Source organism: Nilaparvata lugens, chromosome 9, assembly GCF_014356525.2.
Source record: "Nilaparvata lugens isolate BPH chromosome 9, ASM1435652v1, whole genome shotgun sequence".
NCBI classification, from domain to species: domain Eukaryota; kingdom Metazoa; phylum Arthropoda; class Insecta; order Hemiptera; family Delphacidae; genus Nilaparvata; species Nilaparvata lugens.
Genome location: NC_052512.1, coordinates 2,709,964 through 2,729,660, shown reverse-complemented (window position 1 = coordinate 2,729,660; position 19,697 = coordinate 2,709,964). Strand labels below are relative to the sequence as shown.

Genomic DNA, 19,697 nt, shown 5'->3' with positions numbered 1-19,697 from the left:
CCAGCAATGGCAAGGGCACACACTCTTTCCTTCAAGCTCAATACCTCCCGACAGAGACAGAGGGTAAAGGATCAGGATAGGGGGAGAAGTGTAGGTCCGGTATCTCCACAAGTCAGTAAGGACACTGACCCCGACCCATACCCAGCTGTAGCTAGTCCGCGTTGTAGCAATACTTTGCAATTATTAGGTAGCCTAGGGGGTGGAATAGGGAATCCTTATAGAACTGATGTCTCCAAACGTGGAGCTAAGACATCTGGCGCCTAAATAGATCGTGAGCAAAGGTTAGGTAAACCTCAGTGCATGATGTCAGAACGGGGATAGGAGTCTACACCCCAAGAGTATGAGGAGGATCAGGGAGATCACAAGACAGACACCACGGAACAAGAGACCGATCCCAGAGTGTCGTGGGTGTACCGGCTGAGTAAGGAGGAAGCGGTCAGCTACCTGGAGAGTCTTAGCCTGTCAATTTCAAAGAACTAGCCATAAACATCAAGAGGAACAAGCAAAATAACCAAGTTCACAATTTTCAAATAACCAAGTGGACTAGCAACAAATTTCGATTTCATAATAGTTAAGACAAATCAATCTGAACATAATCAACAAATTTGGAATAATCAAGATATCTAAGAAAACAAGGTGGAATACTTGTGAAATTTTGCAACAAAAGACACCAAAAAAAATTGTAAAGTCCACTACAAATAGTGCCAAACCGGCGGCCAGACTCCACATCCAGACGGGCCCTGTCAAACATGAAGCTGAACAACCAGTAATAGACATCAATAAACAGTGACGAAAATAAAATCAAAATTAATTCATGCAGTTACTTTCCTAAAGCAGCAGTGAAGGAACCCAGTATATGCACCTTTTACTGGTCCCTCACAACTGGTAAGATAATTTGCTAAAATTTCTCCCAGGCAAAGATAAAACGACCAAAATATTTAAAAAGCCTCTCCAATCAATACTCTGCTGTTAAGTTCATAACCAGATTATCCCAAGTCTAATCTCAACAGAAATGAGAAGCAAACAAACAATGTGGCAAGGCTTGCGTTATAATATTATCGAAAGCATGAAATCAAAATAATACCTAATTTCCTATTCTGAATTGATATTCGCAATTCTACAACTTATTTTTCTGGTATAAATCAGTAATTGAATGCATTTATCATTTCCTCTCTGTACTTTAATGCAGCTTTCACATATCTCACTAGATTCCTCCAACTTTTACAATTTAAATACTCTATCACCTCTGTCCTTTCCAATATCCATTGATTAAACCATTTTTTTCTTATTTCTGCCAAAATTTTACATGTACCTACAAAATGAAATATATCCTCGTACTCATTACTATTACACATGGAGCATCTATAAGTACCTTCCTGTCTTTCCAGCCTGAAGTTGAGTGGTAATAGGGCTCCTCTAGTTTTGAAAATAATACTAATGAAGTGCTGTTTGTGTTTATTACTATCATTGATGTAATCTCTTATTAAAGTCTCATCTTTATTTAAAGCTGCGTACACTGAGTGGAAGTGAGCCAAGTTAGCTCTGCCTATCCATTCGCTCCTAAATTTTTCCCGTATCTTATCAATCAGGAGCTGACCTATCTTAACCCACCTATCTCTTTGTTCCAATGAATCCGGCCAATCTACCTCATACTTCCGACACAACTGTAGCCAATGCTTATACCAGCCACATTTCTTTCTAATAAAAATTTCCGAAATAATTCGTGGGAATCTTTCGGCGGGCATGGCCAAAGTTTTCAGTATATAATTAAAATGCTGGCATAAGGTAGTCAACCACATTTTATCCACCCCTGATTCCAAGTATAACACATAGTCAGGAGTATTCCTTGGCAGGGAGAGCAATCTTTTCATGAAAAACCGTCCAAAACGTTCAAGTTCCTCCGATTCAATATACCCCCACATCTCCGCGGCATATGTGACAACAGCTCTACTTTTCACATTAAATACATGCCACTTCGATGAAATTGGTACCTTGTCATTTAAAATAAGCTGTCGCCAAACACTGTTGATACCATATTTGGCTGCAGTCACCTTATTTTTGAAATGCGAACGCATAGACAAGGCAGAGGTAAATGTTATTCCAAGGTATTATATTCGTTTCTTATATTCGTTTACTACTTTTAATTTGTCTTCTCTATAATACCACTTCTCATTTCTACCCAATCTTCCACCTCTTCGAAACACCATTACCTTAGATTTTGCCATATTCAGCGTAAGATTCCAGCGTATGCCGTAGTTCCACAGCTCATTTATCATTATTTGTAGCATTGTAGCACTGTCTGAGAATATTACCAAGTCATCTGCATATTGTAGACTATTGATTCTGAATCCATCTATTGTGAAGCATCCCCCTATAGACTCACATATGTCATGAATAAACAGCAGGAATAATAAAGGAGATAACAGGCAGCCCTGTCTTAAGCCACTCTCGATATTAAAACCACGTGTTATACCTCTATTACACCAAATCACTGCATTTGTATCATTATACAAGTTTCTTATCAAACGAACGCATTTATTTGAAAGACCCAAACCGTGTAGTTTATAGAATAGAGCCTCTCTATCCACAAGATTGAATGCGTTTTTGTAATCGATAAAGAAGCAATAAGTTTTTTTCTTTTCAATGCTCAGCTTATAATGAATTATCCTATGCAGAACAAACACATCATCTACAGTCGAATAGCCCCTCCTGAAACCCACCTGATTCTCCTCCAATACATTCCCACCTTCTACCCATTTTTCCATTCTTCTCAAAAATATCCTGAAAAAATCTCAGCTGCTGAGTTGACAAATGAAATCACTCTGTAATTAGCAACATCCATGTTGTCACCTTTTTTTGTGGAGTGGAAATATAATTGATCTAACAAATGCTGTAGGCACTGATTCGCTGTCTAAGATATTGTTGAAAAAGGTACGTAGTAGTTCCCTGTACTCAGTAGGCGAATTTTTATAAAATTCTGCCGGTATTCTGTCGTATCTGAGTGCCTTATTTCCGCGGAGGTTTTTTAAAGCGCAGTCGAGTTCATTCATTTCAATTATCTTATCTAATTGGTAATCTTCAACTGAAGGCGCCGCATAGCTTGTTTGCTCGGAAATCCTAATGGGTGAACACAATAATAATTGTTGAAAATACCTAACCCAAATCTCTGCTTCGATACTAGAATCAATATTCGCTGAGTGCTTACCTCTAAAATTATTAATTAGTTCCCAAAATGAATTTGAGCCTCTAACCGTTTTTAGTTTCGATTCTACGTACTTCATGTGTTCAATCCTCTTCTTTCTGCATAATAATTTATATTCTTTGGATGCATTCATTTCACTTATTCTTACTAGACTAGACCCAGTCCTCCTGAATATATTCAGCAGAGAAAACATGTTTGATCTGCTTTTCTCACAATCCTTATCGAACCAAAATTGTTTTTTCGAATTGTTTAGCCTTTTATGTATTTGCCGGATTTTGACTTGTTGATTTGTAGATAAGATTTTTCAGTACAGTCATCGCAATTCCGGGCTCTCGTGGTAAAGTATTCAGCTGCGAGCTATTCGCCACTAATCGTAACTTATACTTGTGTTCCTTTGACTCCCTCCAGTATAATTTCGGTAGCAGTGGAAAAACATTGTAATTATCAATTCTTTCGGAATTCTTTAGTATGAGACAGATGGGCATATGATCGGAGAAGCATTCAGATATAACACTAAAATTTTTAACTGAATCCAAGCACGCTACTGAGATGCAGCATAAATCAACTACTGAAGCTCCTCTACTACTTATATAAGTAAATTCCCCCTGTGAGTCACCTGGAGCCCTGCCGTTCAGGATAGCAAAATTAAATTCCTCACATAATTCTATGATTTTTCTCCTCTACGATTACTTAATTCATCCTTGGAGTTTCTAACACATTTAAATTTATTTTAATTTTGGAGGACTTCCAGTGGGATAGACTGGGATCTACCTATCCTCCCATTCAAATCTCCCATTACTATCAGGTTACTGGTATCCTCCCATGCTACAAGGAAATCCTACAGTGGATTGTAATTCCTCCCCCATTCCTCTTCTGACCCTTCACTCGAGTATACAGGTGTGATAAATATTATCCTATCGTTATTATTTATTTCTATGATTTCTGTGTTACCCTCTTTTCTCAAAGCCATAAAGTCACAGTTTTCTTGAAAACATATCAACTTTCTTTTTTTGGCTCTACCATACCGTGACAACCTGGTTGCGAAATCCCAATGAACTTTGAAACCCTTCACATATGCCTCAAATTCTCTCTGGCCACCCTCCTCTACAAACGTTTCTAAGAGGACAAAACAGTCAAATATCTTTAAAAAATTAAATAAATCATTATATGGCTTACCTCGCAAACCTGCCACATTGTAAACTATAATACCTAATTCGCATTAATTTTGTACAGTCCGGCTGATGGATACACATCACTGCTTTGCGTCATCACCCCGTTGCTCTCCATCACGTTCCTCCAAACTCTTGAGTAGATCGTCGACTCGGTCTCCGATGATCCCCCGCAATCATTCCCGCCTGGTTTACCGCCGCACTGCAGCCCGTCCTCATCATCCCATTTGAATGCTAGTCCTTCCACAATAAGTCTGTCATGTACAAAAAGTCACGCTCGCTTGGTGAGAGCTTAAGTATTTCTCGGTAAACTTTTAAAAGCTTAGCCCTAGCATTCCTGGTTTCAGAGGAATAGACTTTATGCACAAAATAGTTGGAACCCTTCAGCTTGTTGGTATTGGCTAAAATGTACTGCAAGTCACTGTCCATAGGTATATGTGCGATAATAGGTCCCCCACTCTTAACGGGTTCAAGAGGATGCGCTCTGTTCACCCATGAGTCAGCCCTTGCTCCCAAATAGTCCACACAAAAACCTCTGACAATATTGACCCAGTTAGTGGTTCTTGGATCTACTGAAGCCCTTGAAAAATCGAATTACTGCAACTGCTCCGATCCTCCAAGCCAATCACATGCTTCATGAGGGCCTCATTTTGGTCTTTCAAAACTTTAATATCACCTTTTACTATTTTATTTTCTTCTAGTACCAAACTAATCGAAGCACTGAGGGATGCAATGTCACCCTTTGTTGCGACACTGGAAAGTTTGTTCTCCATTGTTGTCAATTTCGTTGTAAATTCCATGAAAAATTTTCAACTTCTGCTCCATCCATGTTTTTCTGGCCTGCTGTATGTTTTTTAAAGTCCTGAACAACAGCTTCTGGTGAACTTTGGGACCTCTCACGTTTCACTGAACCTGAAGGCGAGCAATAGCTTTTAATATTTCTCTGCATTCGTCAAAAAGCACTAGAATGTTCGAATTTTGAAGATGTTTAACCGAGTTTGAACAATATGCAGGAAACCGATTGTCGAAATTCACTGTAGGCCTACACTACCTATACCTATAGGCACAGAGTATCGATTAGATATCGGAGCTTCGAAAAATACGTCCATCCTGGTTGCTGGCTCCAACTCAACTCCGACTGATTGTATAAGAAAAATATATTTTTGAAAAAATGTAGGATGAAGTGTAGCAATCGCTAGACACTGGGTACAGTGACCTTAAACTATCACCTGTGATGAAAATGGTATATAAAACCAGACAGGTCGAGCAAAAACCTCGATGCATATAATTCACGGGACTGAGTCTCTAATAAATTCTGAAGGACTATGATGGGTTCAACAGACCAAGTGTCGTTCAGAAAATACTTTGAGAATAGAGTCTTTTCATACTTTATGCTCTTTTGTATGGAACTATTACCTTTGGCTGCATCTGCACTGTAGTAGAAAATTCGCTACCAAGTTGAAGTTGGTCACAGATAATAGCTGATGTATTAGCAGGTAAGGACAGAGAATAGACAATCTCGATCTGACCCCACTTAATACTTCCATTTGAATCTGTTCCTTTATCCAGATCTGGAACAATTATTTCAACAATCGTCCTTGATCGACTCCTAACAAGACCTGACGTGCCAGGCACAAAGATTGAAGGGCTTAAGAAATAATCGAACTTAGTAGACAAATATTACTAAATTCGAAATATAATGAATTATATTAATTAACAAAATAGTGCAGTCTGAGAATTTGATTAACAGGTTTCAAATAATTTAATGTCGACAGAATTATTAAGCTTGTGCTATGATGATGTGATATCATGCACGTTTCTACAGATTTTAAAATTGCTATAAATGGAAAATAAATTACTAAAATAATCAAAGATAATTTACAATATTTGAGACTCAATCAAGGTCCTGGTTCAGGCAGCGGAGAACAGTCAATCAACTACAAAATCATAATTCTATCTCAGTCTAATTTCTAATAATTTGATATCCAAAGCGCTTTTCAACATGGCCATTGATTTAACGAGAGCGATTTGAAGAATTTCTGCACTGTACTTTTTGAAGGCAAAGGGTGGGCCCCATGAATAAAAAGATAACTCACGTGAATTTTCCTTATGTAGTGGTTTCTTTAAATTAATTTATATAATCGGCGGCTTGTCCAGGCTCCAGTCTCCAGCATTTGGGGAATATCAAAATTAATTATTTTCTTCACTAACTGAATAATGAGGAGTTAAATTTTATTTTCTATAGAATAATTAACTGACAAAGAATTTAAAAATCTAATAAATTATTTTGCCTTGAATTATTGGTTCACAATTAAGCTAAAATACAGAAAATTAAATGAACAAGAATCTCACTAGCAGGTCTATGGTAACTTTCAACAAGGGTCTTCACAGTGAAGGAGTGAAAAGGGCTCCTCTAAGCTTTCAGCTAGAACGGTTCCATTTTAATTAATTTGCATGAACTTAGTTAAATTTCATACAAAATAACAATTCTCCTTCTGTCACAAAATTCACTTTGTGACAGAACAGTTAATATTACATCAATAAACCTGTATCAGCTACCACCTAAAGAAGGCATTGATAAGACAGAGGATCGGCAATGTTGTTTTCCTATATTTCTTATCTTTCATGAGATATGCAAAAAGCAGGTGTCCACTTGGTGGTGTGACGTTAACGTGTGGTGTCGTGGCCAGAACCTTGTACTAGCAGACTTAGCAGTGTCAAGGTGGCTCTATCTTCTAACAGGAGTTTCCATTTCTATAGTGAATTCCATGTTATAATGGCAGTGGAGGAAGATAGGAGTCCAACGTTGCCGATCTCGGTCTTTTCAATGCCTTCTATATGGTAGCTGATACAGGGACCCTGACATGGGTCCAGTGTCCTAAGAAGCACGAAGTCTCGCGTCCCAAGGAGAGGTTAGAAGTCGCCAGCAGGTGGTCTTTCTATCCCAAGAATGGTGTACAGGGAGTTGACAGGAGGTCTTACATTTGAAGGAGAGGTTATGGGTCGCTGACAAAAGATCTCGTATCCTGAGGATGGTTTGGAAGCTGAATGGTGTGCTTTGAAAGAGAGCGTTGGCTTTGACAGTTGGGGGCTGAAGTCAAAGTTAGGGAGAGTTTCGCCACCTCTGCTGGCTGGCTCTCCAAATATCCCGTGCCCCGAAAAGATCTCCTAGAGGCTGGATCCAGCCAGACCAGTCCTAGTGATAAAGGAAGACATTGCTCCTCGTTTCCTTGCCCACATCACCACTGAGCGAGGTCTCTCGGGAGAAACACTTGAACCATCTAAATTAAGTATTTATAGTTTTTCATCTTTATTTTGGACTAAAATTTTATAAAAATTGTACACACGTCATCCTAACCTTATCTTGGACTTTGTCACCTATACATTTGGGAATAAAAAAAGCACAAGGACTACCTTATTATTTTATCTACCAATGTTATTACATTAGTGTCATTTGCATTGTAAATAAATAAATAATAAATCAGGCCAGTCAGATGGCAACAAGAGTGTACCTGATAAAGGTGACCAGTCATTGAACTATTCTGTAGTCTTTTTCTTTAAGGCTACTTTCAATATTAATGAGAATAATAATCTCAGTACCCTTTCAAATTATTTTTCCTACAGTTACCCGGAAAAGTGCTCATTCCCGCATCAATTATAGTACGTAAAATACCTTATTCCCACACCCAGTGCAGGAATGTAGATTTGAGTGCGGCAAAGACTTTGTCGCACTCCAAATTTGCAACATAACAACACAAAATAGTTTTGTTTACTCAACAGTGACCTGAATGATTGACGTTCAGAATTTCAGGTAAATGTAATGTCCATATAATATAATTTAAACACGATTTAAATAATGCAGTAAGCCTATAACCTCAATTATACGTTTCATGCTGCTACTGGGCGATTGGCCAGAAAAGCAGAAAGGCCAAATTGACACGTTTACTAATGTATTTAAAAGAAAAAAAAACAAGCTAAAACTATATTTTTACACTAATTGTGTATAATATATCATTCAGACTCAAAATTGAGGATATTTGGAACTGGAATAAAAAGTACACATGAAAATTTCATAGAATGGTCAGGTTAGAAGTCTGTCCTCAGGGCTGATCACTAGCCTAATCCTTGATCAGTCCTGGGCCTATTAACTTATTTATTTATTTACATTAATAGACAAATTGAAATATAAGCTTACAGCTTTAATCGCATAGACAAATTAATCAATAAACCAAATTACTGGGCACCGTTTAAGTATAAGCAAAGTTTTGCTGCCTAACTTTTGTGTTTTCGGATAGGAGAATATTAAACTGTTAGTCACGGGTGAAGTATAATGTTTTTGAGGCTCATTGATGGCTCAAAATACATACATTATCCAGACAAGTGCCATTTCTACACTTGCTGATGACTTCTTGTAGAGGAAGTATTATTATAATTGAATCTCATATAACTTTATAATATTCATTCTATTGTCATTCAGACTGAATTTGAAATAATTCTGTTGTGGAATGGTTGCAATATTTATTATCAGCATTAAAAATACTAAAGATTTGCACAAACAAACATTTTATTTGGTGTAGCACAAGTTCACCGTCTATTACTGACTTTTCACATTCTATGGTAACTGTAGGAAAAATTTAATGTGCAATACGTGCGCAAAGTTTCTTTGCTGCACTCAAGAAACCATCATTCCGCACTCGCCTATGGCTCGTGCGTAAACGTTTCTTTCGGTGCAGCAAAGTGGAACTTTGCGCACTAGTTGCACAAATAACTATTGTCACAACATGTTTCGGACACTAATGCCATTTTCAACTGATTTGAAAATAAATAACTCAATGAGATACTGAGATTATTATTTTTATTGATATTAAAAGTGGCCTCACAGAAAAAGACTACATAATAGTTCAATGACTGGTCACCTTTATGGGGTACACTCCTAAAGGAGGAGTAACCTTTATCACCTTGGTCACCTTTATCAGGTACACTCCACTATCGTGGCCAATAGCATGGAGTAAAGCTGAAACTGGATTACAGAAAATCTCACATTTTACTTCCTGTACACATCAAGATAATAGAAAACTCAAGAAAATTTAAATGCGCCATTAAAAACTGGATCACAAGAACTGGAAGACATAATATAGAAAACCTATTTCCGTACAATATATGAGCTCACTTACCCAATGTATTTGCACCCCCACTCTAAATTTAATTTTATTACTACTATACCTGCTCTAGAACATGGGTTTCCCATAGTTGAGTATGTTAATTTCCAAAAAAATGTATTTTTGAATATTATGTACATTTTATTGATAAGATTGTTTATTTTTACATTAATGGAAATAAAATTTATTTGTATTGTATTGAATTGTATATTTCTATTTATATTAAAACTATTCTGTATTATGTAAGTTTACAATATTATTTCCAAATGTACATGTGTCTTATTTTCGGTATGTGTAAGTATTATATAAATCTATTATTCAAAATATATAATGTATACTTACACAAGTTGGCATCACTTTCGATATATTTTCTTTTTCAGTGTACTCTAGCATGTATGCTGGCACATACAAAATTGGTAAGTCATAATATTAACTACATTTTTTGTTCATGTTTTATGATCACCCCAACACATTTATAATCGTGTGTATCGTATGTATTCCTATTCTGTACATGTGTAAGATGACTCTCCCTCTATTATATTATAAAAGATAATATTTTCTCAATAAACATGAATCTTCAAGTAAAATTTTGCTTGAGTGAAGACAAGGTGCTGTAGTAAGAGGTTCATTGTGCCTGAATACAATAACTATTAATGTGAATTTAGTTACGCTGTACCAACTATTTTTAATGAGTTGCCAGAGATGGTTGAATAATTGGTCTAGAGTTTCAAATATAGAATAATAATAATAATGAGATGAAACACTCTCAATAATTATACTTTTCAATGGTGAAAATTGAAAGATATTGTTGATTAGAATCTAAAATTCAACAAAATGGATTTTCCTCGAAATTTACTTATTCTTGAACAGTTATAACTCGTTGAGGATAAAGAGCTCCGAAAAATTTCATTTGTTCGAGATATTATAATATGAATAATGTATTATGTTGTGCGAAATATATTAATTTTTGAATTGAATAAAAATGAATAAAGTCGGGGATCAATCTTCAATTATCTGACCAAATTTGTCTAATGATATGTGATTTTAAACCCTCCTGGAAAAGCTGAGAAGAATGAGCTGCAGTATGATCCGATCATTCAGTCAAAAGTTATCAGTAGTATTTGAAATTTTGATCTTTTAATTGTCTTCAAGCGTGCCCCATGCCCCTCCACTAGAGAATACTAAAAAAAATGTAAAGTCGAAAGCTGGATTCTCACATACCATATCAATATATCAGTGTCCCAGAGTTATGTTCAGTGAAAATATTCTTCATGAGGATTCTAATGAGACAATATTATTTAGGCTACACCCAGCAGCAATGGCCAATGTGAATAATCCCATCATAACACGTGGAAAGAATACTTTCACTAAACAAGACGACACGGATAATAGTATCTTATGTAACAAGGATGGGAAGGGGCCTTTTGCAGGCGAGAATGATGTTTCTAGTCGAGGCGTTAGCCAAGACAAGAATTTCATCCAAGAACTGCAAAAGACATTCACGTCCAAGTAGTGTACGCTTTTTTTGTCATAATAATCTAAAGAAGAATAATTGAGAAATAGAAAATATTACCACTGCTTGTGCTGACGTTACTACATGCATTCTTTAAACATAACCTAGTTTACAAATTCCGAATTTGGAATTTCTTGATTGTGGTTGACAAATATCTGGAGCGCTAAAAGGCGGTATTTTGTACCAGCTTTGCTGTTCCTATTTCAAAACTAAAAAACATACTCGACGATAAAGAAAACATATGATTTTATTATAGTACAGTATGCTGTAATGAGAATCATATGTTTATTTTGTAAGGAAACAGTTCAGAAAAGGACGTCTCAATAAGCTAATAAATAATAGTTTGAATAGGCCGCCAGAGGCTATATGTCCAGTCAACTTGACGTCACGAATCGACTAAAAGTGATCAATTGGAAAGTAATAATAATGATCTTGGTAAATTAAAAGGCAATTCGTGAATTTAATAGGCTAGCAAAATAATTGATAATTATTATGATTGTCACATCTAAAATGACGAATTCATAGAACAGTTATAATATTCTCATTGAGTTGGTAGCCTATTACAAAAGCCAGCTGACTCGTTAAGGAGAAACGAAAAAAATTTGTGATGCTCTGTCTTGCTCCCGATTTTTTCTTGAATGGCTGTGATACAAACGTGAATTATTGATCTCAACTGTTTTTAAATGTTTTCTCAATGTAAATTATAGTTGGAGCTAAAAAATTAGAAACTTAAATGATATAAAAAAGTGAAATCCAAGTTCAATTCAGTTTGCTCGAATAATCTATCATGAATGTAAATTTAGTGGTGGGCTAGCCCACCTTTGAATTGAACTAAAAGTGAAAAGATTAATTTCACTCTCAAACAAAAACTATATGAAGGGAACATAAGTAATAGATTTAGTGGCCACTAGTTTTTAAGTCAGGCAGTTAAATTTATCTAAAAAAGCAGACGTTACATGAGACTTAATAATACAAATTTTCTTGTGCCAACCTGTTTGTCGACACATAATATTCTTATTGAATATTGTCTCAATCACTTTGAGCAAATAATAAGCTGCATATCCGATACAAGTGTTCTAGTCTCTGTGAGCATTTCAAACTGGTAGTATTATTATATTATCTTGTAAGGTTAAGTTCTGGCTCACCTACGGTACCGTAACCTATAGTATCTACCACCCCAGCTGGCCTTACAATTTGTTCTACAATCAGCTGTTTACCGGCTTGATTTAATGCATGGAAAGCAGTTGAGATTGAATGACTATGACAAAAATATCATTAATGCATTGTTTTGCTTGTTTAGGTTGATTCACAGACTGGTCGTTTCATCAGTGCTTCTAGGATATTTATTGTTAAATTGCTGATAAAGACATTACATAGCTCTATCAAAGACTTCTATCCTGAGTTTAAAGTCGTCAACAGTGGGGGATTTTTTGATACCTTTTTCAATCTGGTTGATATCTGTAAGAATATAGATATTGAAAGAGGTAGGTGGAAGCAAGATCAATTATTATGATGAAATTAAATGAAGGTTTCCTTGAGGGTTAAGAGTCATAGTAGCGTATATCTACAAAAACCCAAATTTCAGGAGAGCAAAGAACAACTATGAGTTCACACTCCCTCACTATTTCTGAGGTCTGCATTGATTTCAACAACCTGGAATTCACATATCTATCTTGTATGAATCTTGTGCTTCTACCAGTGTATTCATTCCGATAAATTATTGAAAATTCAATTAAATAAAATTGAAAATAAAATACCCTGTTCTAGTTACGCTATTGTGACCGCAATAAATTCTCAAAAATGTATAATTTTCTAGAGATAAGCCATTCTGAGAGTGATCAGTTATGAATAATAACAATTTATTAAATTGTTCTATGAATTTTATAGATGTTCAATAACAAAATATGAGTGATATATGATGATATATAAACAAGTACCTATAGAAAATCTCAGGTGCCTGATAATATTAGGTAGGCTACTGCATTATTGAAGGACTGGGAAATTAAGTTCTGAAATAAAATTAAAATGCTCTGAGAATGACTGAGAATCACAAAATATGAACAATCACATTAAAATTAAATTAAAAAATTCCAGTCTCTTCAATGTCTATATAGATATATCTATCACAAAATATTATGAAAAAATGACACTCAAATCAAATTCGAAAATGTCCCTTTATTTCAATATTCTCAGTCTCTTCAATGTCTATATAGATATCCATAACAAAATATTATGAAACAATAACATTTAAATCAAACTCAAGAATGTTACTCTCTTCAATGACTACAGCCATAGAGAAAGATAAGCGTAAGTTTTGTCTATTTGTTTGTCTCTGCTACAGCCTATAGATATTTATCACCAAAAGTCATCATTTCTCAACTTTATCTTATTTAAAGGACTGGAAAAGTGAATACTGAAATACAATAAAAATACTCCGAGAATGACTAAAAATCACATAATATTATGAATCAATAACAGTAAAATAAAATTGTACTCTCTCTCAATGACTCTCTTCAAATTTCGGTCTCTTCAATGACCTCGACTTCATCTTCTTCCTCCTCAAAATCATTTGATGCCTCTCCATGACTTGGGATCAAGGTTCTGTAGAATTGATGATAATGATTTCGAATGATTCCAGAATCATATTATCTTCAAGTCTTTGATTTTCTCCATCTCTATAGTCAGTGGTCCAGTGTAAGCCTATGTCAAAGACAGATCATCGATTGAGTGTTTCCTTCTTGTGATTTCAATCTTACGGAAATAGATATTTAAAAAATATTTAAAAAATATGCTATTAGGTTCAGGTTTCTGATACTGCATCCAGGTAACCTGGAGCCATTTCACTGGGTTGCCTTCCGTATCAATCTTCATGTGTTTTATCATTTCTTTTGACACGTTTTTGAAATCCATGAATTCTTCTTGGCCCATTTCATGCATATCATATTTCCCATTTTTTCTCACAAGCCGTGTCCCAACCAGATGGATCAAAAATCTCTATATGTTTGGATGCACTTTCAATATGTGCGTGTACACTGTCACATTCCATTTGGGAATTTCCAGGTTCGAAAAATAAATAGTAAATAATGTCAATATTCAATGTCTGAACAGCATATAGAATCATTGCCGTGATGTTTACATTTCTATTTCGACCTCCACAATTATCAGAGGCCAAGACAAAATTTTTCCCATTTTGAAATGTTTTCAAATATGAATAAACACATGAGGCGATATCATTTGAACCTCTGCCCCCAACTCCTTCATGCAACATGTAGCAAAGAGCTTTTCTATCTGCGGTATTGTAAACTAAGGTTATAGACGGCTAACCTCCTTTTGAAAAAAATAGCTTTCCCAGCGATCTTCGCACCGCCAAAAAGTCAATTTATCTCATGTCACACTCGACTTTATTTGGTGAATCATGAAATATTTATCTGACAATCAATATTTTCATTTACATCTCAATACTTCCTATGTGCTTAGTCATGCAACATTTATTATTCCGAAAACATATTCTTCTCAATCAATTGGTAGTACAGTAATATCTATCAGTAAAGTGTTGAATAAAAGAAAAAAATAGATAGGTAAGTTTCATGAAACAGGGCCCAGTACACAATTTATCACAGGGTGACGTTTTATCATACAGCTGGTAACTTTAGATGATAAATCATATTATCACAATATTATGATCTTGAATCATAAACATCTTTCCGTTCTTCGGTAGCCGTTCGGCCGAAAATTTCAAAAAAACATAGGTCTGTAAAATGGATTAATAAATAATTATTATTAGCCCCCCTATTAAAATTTCTGGTCAGAAACCATCCCCAATATTCACATAACATATTCTCAAAGTCTATAGGGAACAAACAAACATACAAACAGACATTCATATATATATATATATAATATATATATATATATATATATAATATATATATATATATATAGATTGCTTTTGCTTTGAGAGAAGGGCAGTATCGCACTGCCTCCAGATCAAATTGAATGAAATTCACTCCATTATTGATAGCTTTCTCTTTAATATCCTCTTTCATCTGTTTAGTAAGTGTATTCCTATTCAAATGTGCTTTCTGGAACTCTCCTAGGGCCTCTTTCTCTTCATCAGAGAGGTGTGAAAATTTAAAGCACTGGTCACACATGTCTTTCCGGGGTATGTGGAACTTCATTTTGAAATCTGTATGAACACATTTCGGTAATAAGATGATTTCTCTGGTGTAACACCATCCTCATTACATTTGATTTTGTACAGCTCATACATTCTGGATGTGATCATACATTGTGCTCATACATTCTGATGTGTTTGGATGGCAAAATAGGAGTCAGCATTGGAGGAAGACACATGGAGTGCATAAGATTTGCAGATGATATGGCGATCCTGGCTGATAGCTGGACAATGATGAATGGAATGTTGAGAGATGTGAATGAGGCTTGTGAGAGGTATGGAATGAGGATAAACGTCAGGAAGACAAAGTGCATGAGAATTGGTGCGGGGAAAGCAAGAATGGGGAATGATGTACTGGAGGGTGAACAGTTGGAACAGGTATCATCTGTCAAGTATTTAGGAAGCATAATGGAAGAGGATATGGAATGCAACAAAGAAATCAAAGTAAGAATTGCTATGGCAAAAACAGCATTCAATAAGAAAAAGAGTATTCTTTGTAGCCAACTGGACAAGACACTAAGGAAAAGGTTAATAAAGTGCTATTTTTGGAGTGTGGCGCTGTATGGTGCAGAAACTTGGACGCTGAGAAAGGAGAATAAGAGGAGGCTTGAGGCATTGGAAATGTGGATATGGAGAAGGATGGAGGGGATCAGTTGGAGGGATAGAGTTACAAACGAGGAGGTGTTGAGGAGGGTTGGGGAAAGAAGGAGTCTGCTGGATGTGATAAAGGGAAGAAAGAGGAGATGGCTGGGACATTGGATGAGACGGCAATGCTTGTTGGTGGATGTCATGGAGGGGACCATTCAGGGAAGAAGAGGAAGAGGGAGAGAGAAGATACAAAATGTTGGACGACATCAAGGAGGGGATGAGCTACTATGCAACGAAGCGACTGGCAGAAAATAGAAGAGAGTGGTGGGCTGCTGCCATATAGAAGAACCTGCTTACGAGCAGAAAACTGCAGACAGACATACATTCTGCTAAGATTGAGATCACAAGGTAAATATCTGTAAGTATCCTTCCAACAGTGATGTGAAGGTATTCTGGGGAGAGAATTTATGTGATCTTTCATATATAACCTACTTTCTTCTGGTTTCTTGACTCCAGGTGGGTGATGGCCGCATTATTTTGTCAGAGAGTATTAATATTGTTTTTATTCCCGTTAATCAAGAAAGTTCTTATGAACATCTCAGAAATATCCAATGTAGCTTTCAAGAAGTCTCTGCGAATTTGAATTCTTCTACCATTTTCAATGAGAAAGAACTTCTATGTTTTATTCCTTCTTGACTGTTTCTCCTTAGTTCTACATAGAACTTTATCAGTATCTTCTACAAGGTAACTGATGTACTGTCGCTGCTCCTCGAGTTCAGAAATTCCCCAGTAGCTTCTATGAATGTTATGTCTTTCTTGTTGCCGTGCTACCAATTTTTCCTAAATCGGTTGGATAGCATTTCACACCTATTAACCTAAGGATAGTTATCGGCTCCAACGTAATAGATTCTTGGTAAACTATGAATGGATCTATCGCCTATGAATGAGAAATCCAATTTTCAGAGCAAATGAACTTATAATCTTCAGATGAATTTTGGCAATATACTACAGAAATACACAAAGAACAATACCTTACAAGCCTAAGCATCTAAAGTCACTACAAGCTAAATACTTATCCAGTTTATATAGTTGAAAAACAGTGGCTATTGGCTTGTATACACAATAAACAATATACAGACAAAATAGAACACTTTAAACTGTTTAAAACTCAATTTAAAACATTAATAAATTCACTTAAACAGAAAAATATTCAGAGAGCACAAATTACAACACACATAGCCAGCCATAAGTTTCAGAGAGAAGAACAGGAAAAACCTAGCTACCAGGAACAGAGCAAAGCTTCTTCAGTGTCGATGTTACGGACACGTCACCAAAAAAATTATAAATTACAAGTTTAGAATTCACATTTTATATTTGTTCTCAATAAAACTTTATTTTGAAACTATTATTTTAAATTTTTATATATCATCTCTATTTAAATAAACCATTTATCTTTTTAATTCTGTCAACCCAGCCTCGGTTACACCATGGAATATGCAACACAATCATTTACGATAAATTCTCAGTCAAAAAGTTGTCCGTAATCGATGACTCTGATATTTACTATAAAGTTTTATAGATCTCGAATTGAAGATTCGATTCCAATCGAGAAAAAATGTAATATTACAAATACCCCCCTCTTGACATAAAAAATTTTACTGTTTGAAAATTTAAAGAAAAAAATTACATTGACCCTAATGGAAAATTTTGAATTGTAAATTCGAGAACAGTAACAATTTCTCTATAAAAACATTACATGTTGTCCTATAATATTGAAAATTATTATAAAAATTCATCAATAGCATTTGTTATATGTTTCCAAACAATATTTCAAAGTATCAAAATTACTTTTGATTTAGCTTTATAATTTAAAGGAAAATATCTCAACAGAAAGTTTAATATGTAAAGAATAGTTTTTTTTTTTTTGAAATTGCACATAAATTTAATAGATAGAAAATTTAATTTTTTATCGCATAAAAAAAATTAGTATGTTGAATAAAAAATTTATTATTATTATTTTTTTTTTAAATGAATTGATGAATTGTTACATTTAATTTTCACATAAAATTTCAATAAATCAAAAAATGTTCATACCTTTCACTATTGACGCGTTTGATTTTATCGATGCAAATTTTGGAAAACAGTCCGTTAAGGCACTCAGTATGATTTTCAGTTAAGTGTGACTCCAGTGTGATGACGTTAGTGTTGGGCTGATCAGAATACTCGTAGTGTTGGGCTGATCTGGATGCATGTAGTGTTGGGCTGATACTTGCAGTCGACTGATGCATATCAAACACGATACAGGTGACATCTCAGTTAGCATTGCCTCATGCTTGTAGTAGACGGCTGCATACCAAACTCAATACAGGTGACATCTCAATTAGCATTGCCTCATGCTTGTAGTAGACGGCTGCATACCAAACTCGATACAGAGTCACGTAAATTTTTTATCATATTTGTAATTATACAATGTACATTTCAGGCTTGAAATGACAATGGAATTTGTTTTTCGGAAAAGAGATAGACGCTGCATACAGGATTGACTTAGGTGAGGATCAATTTAGGTAAGGTTTGGTTTTTTGATTTTTTCAGCTTTCAAGGTTTAGAGTTCTGCATACAGGAATAATTTAGGAGAGGATTTTTTGAATCAATTCTTTCATGATACTGTGACTGTTATTCTGAATTCAAAGTTGCGAACGTGAACATGGATGGCAACTACCTCCAGGTAATGTAGTAGTGTTGAAGTTTGAGATACAAGGTCAGCAATAAGCATTGGCATTGTCATTGGCGTATGCTTTGGTGTCGGCATTGGCATCAGCGTTGATATTGGCATTGGCATCAGCATTGGCGCAGGCATTGGCATCGGCGCAGGCATCGGCGTAGATATTGGCATTGGCATCAGCACAGGCATCGGCGTAGTTATTGGCGTAGATATTGACATCAGAGCAGATATTGGTGTAGTTATTGGTATAGATATCAGTGTAGATATTGGCGTAGTTATTGGCATTGGTATTGGTGTAGGCATCAGCATAGATATTGATGTAGATATTGGCGTAGTTATTAGTGTAGGCATCAGCGTAGATATTGGTGTAGATATTGACATCAGAGCAGATATTGGCGTAGTTATTAGTGTAGGCATCAGCGTAGATATTGGCGTTGTTATTGGTGTTGACATTGTTGTAGGCATCAGCGTAGATATTGGTGTAGACATCAGCGTAGATAGTGGCGTAGTTATTGGTGTTGTTATTCAATTGATGAGTCACACTAGTTCGAAAATCACCCAAATGTTCATAACACTCTTCATGGCGTTCACTTGTTGCTGATTTCGAGATTCACGTGATAATTATTTCAATGTTAATGTCTGTGCTGTACCTGTTATCTTAAAATGCTTATAAACTAAAAAGAAAATTTTGATTAGGCTATCAATACAATCTAATACACATGAAAATTATTTTTAAGTATATAATCAATATAAAATTGAAATTTGTTAACATCTTATTATACAGTCAGCAATATATAAATTGTGAAATATGGAGATATCAATTAAAAAATTTCAATAAAAAAAAATAATTTCATTTCCATTTATTCACTGTTCAAATATTTTATAAAAAGCAAATTATTCAATATTATTAATCATCGTTTGTTGGATACTATAGTTTATTTCGACTTTTCAATGTTCTAAACACAAACTACATTTCATGACAAAACTTTACTATCAATCATTAAACAAGAAATCATTCAAAACATCAATAATATTTTGCTTCAAAGGCAATCAATATTCATAAGTAAACAGCATCCATGGCAATCAACATTATTAATCATTATCTTGCATCTATGGCAATCAACATAAGTAATCAACACAAAAAATATTATCTCATTACTGCCTCTCTAA

General features: G+C 35.2%; 1 protein-coding gene across 2 annotated transcripts in view; it reads left to right on the top strand.

Moving 5' to 3' along the window:
• LOC111048071 overlaps positions 1-19,697 on the top strand; it is an 85,309-nt gene that overhangs the window by 5,992 nt on the left and 59,620 nt on the right. For both annotated transcript variants that reach the window (XM_039435395.1, XM_039435394.1), the window contains exons 2-3: positions 9,911-9,946; positions 12,344-12,527. In XM_039435395.1, coding sequence (XP_039291329.1) covers positions 9,911-9,946; positions 12,344-12,527 — 220 coding nt within the window. The remainder of the gene's footprint in view (positions 1-9,910; positions 9,947-12,343; positions 12,528-19,697) is intronic.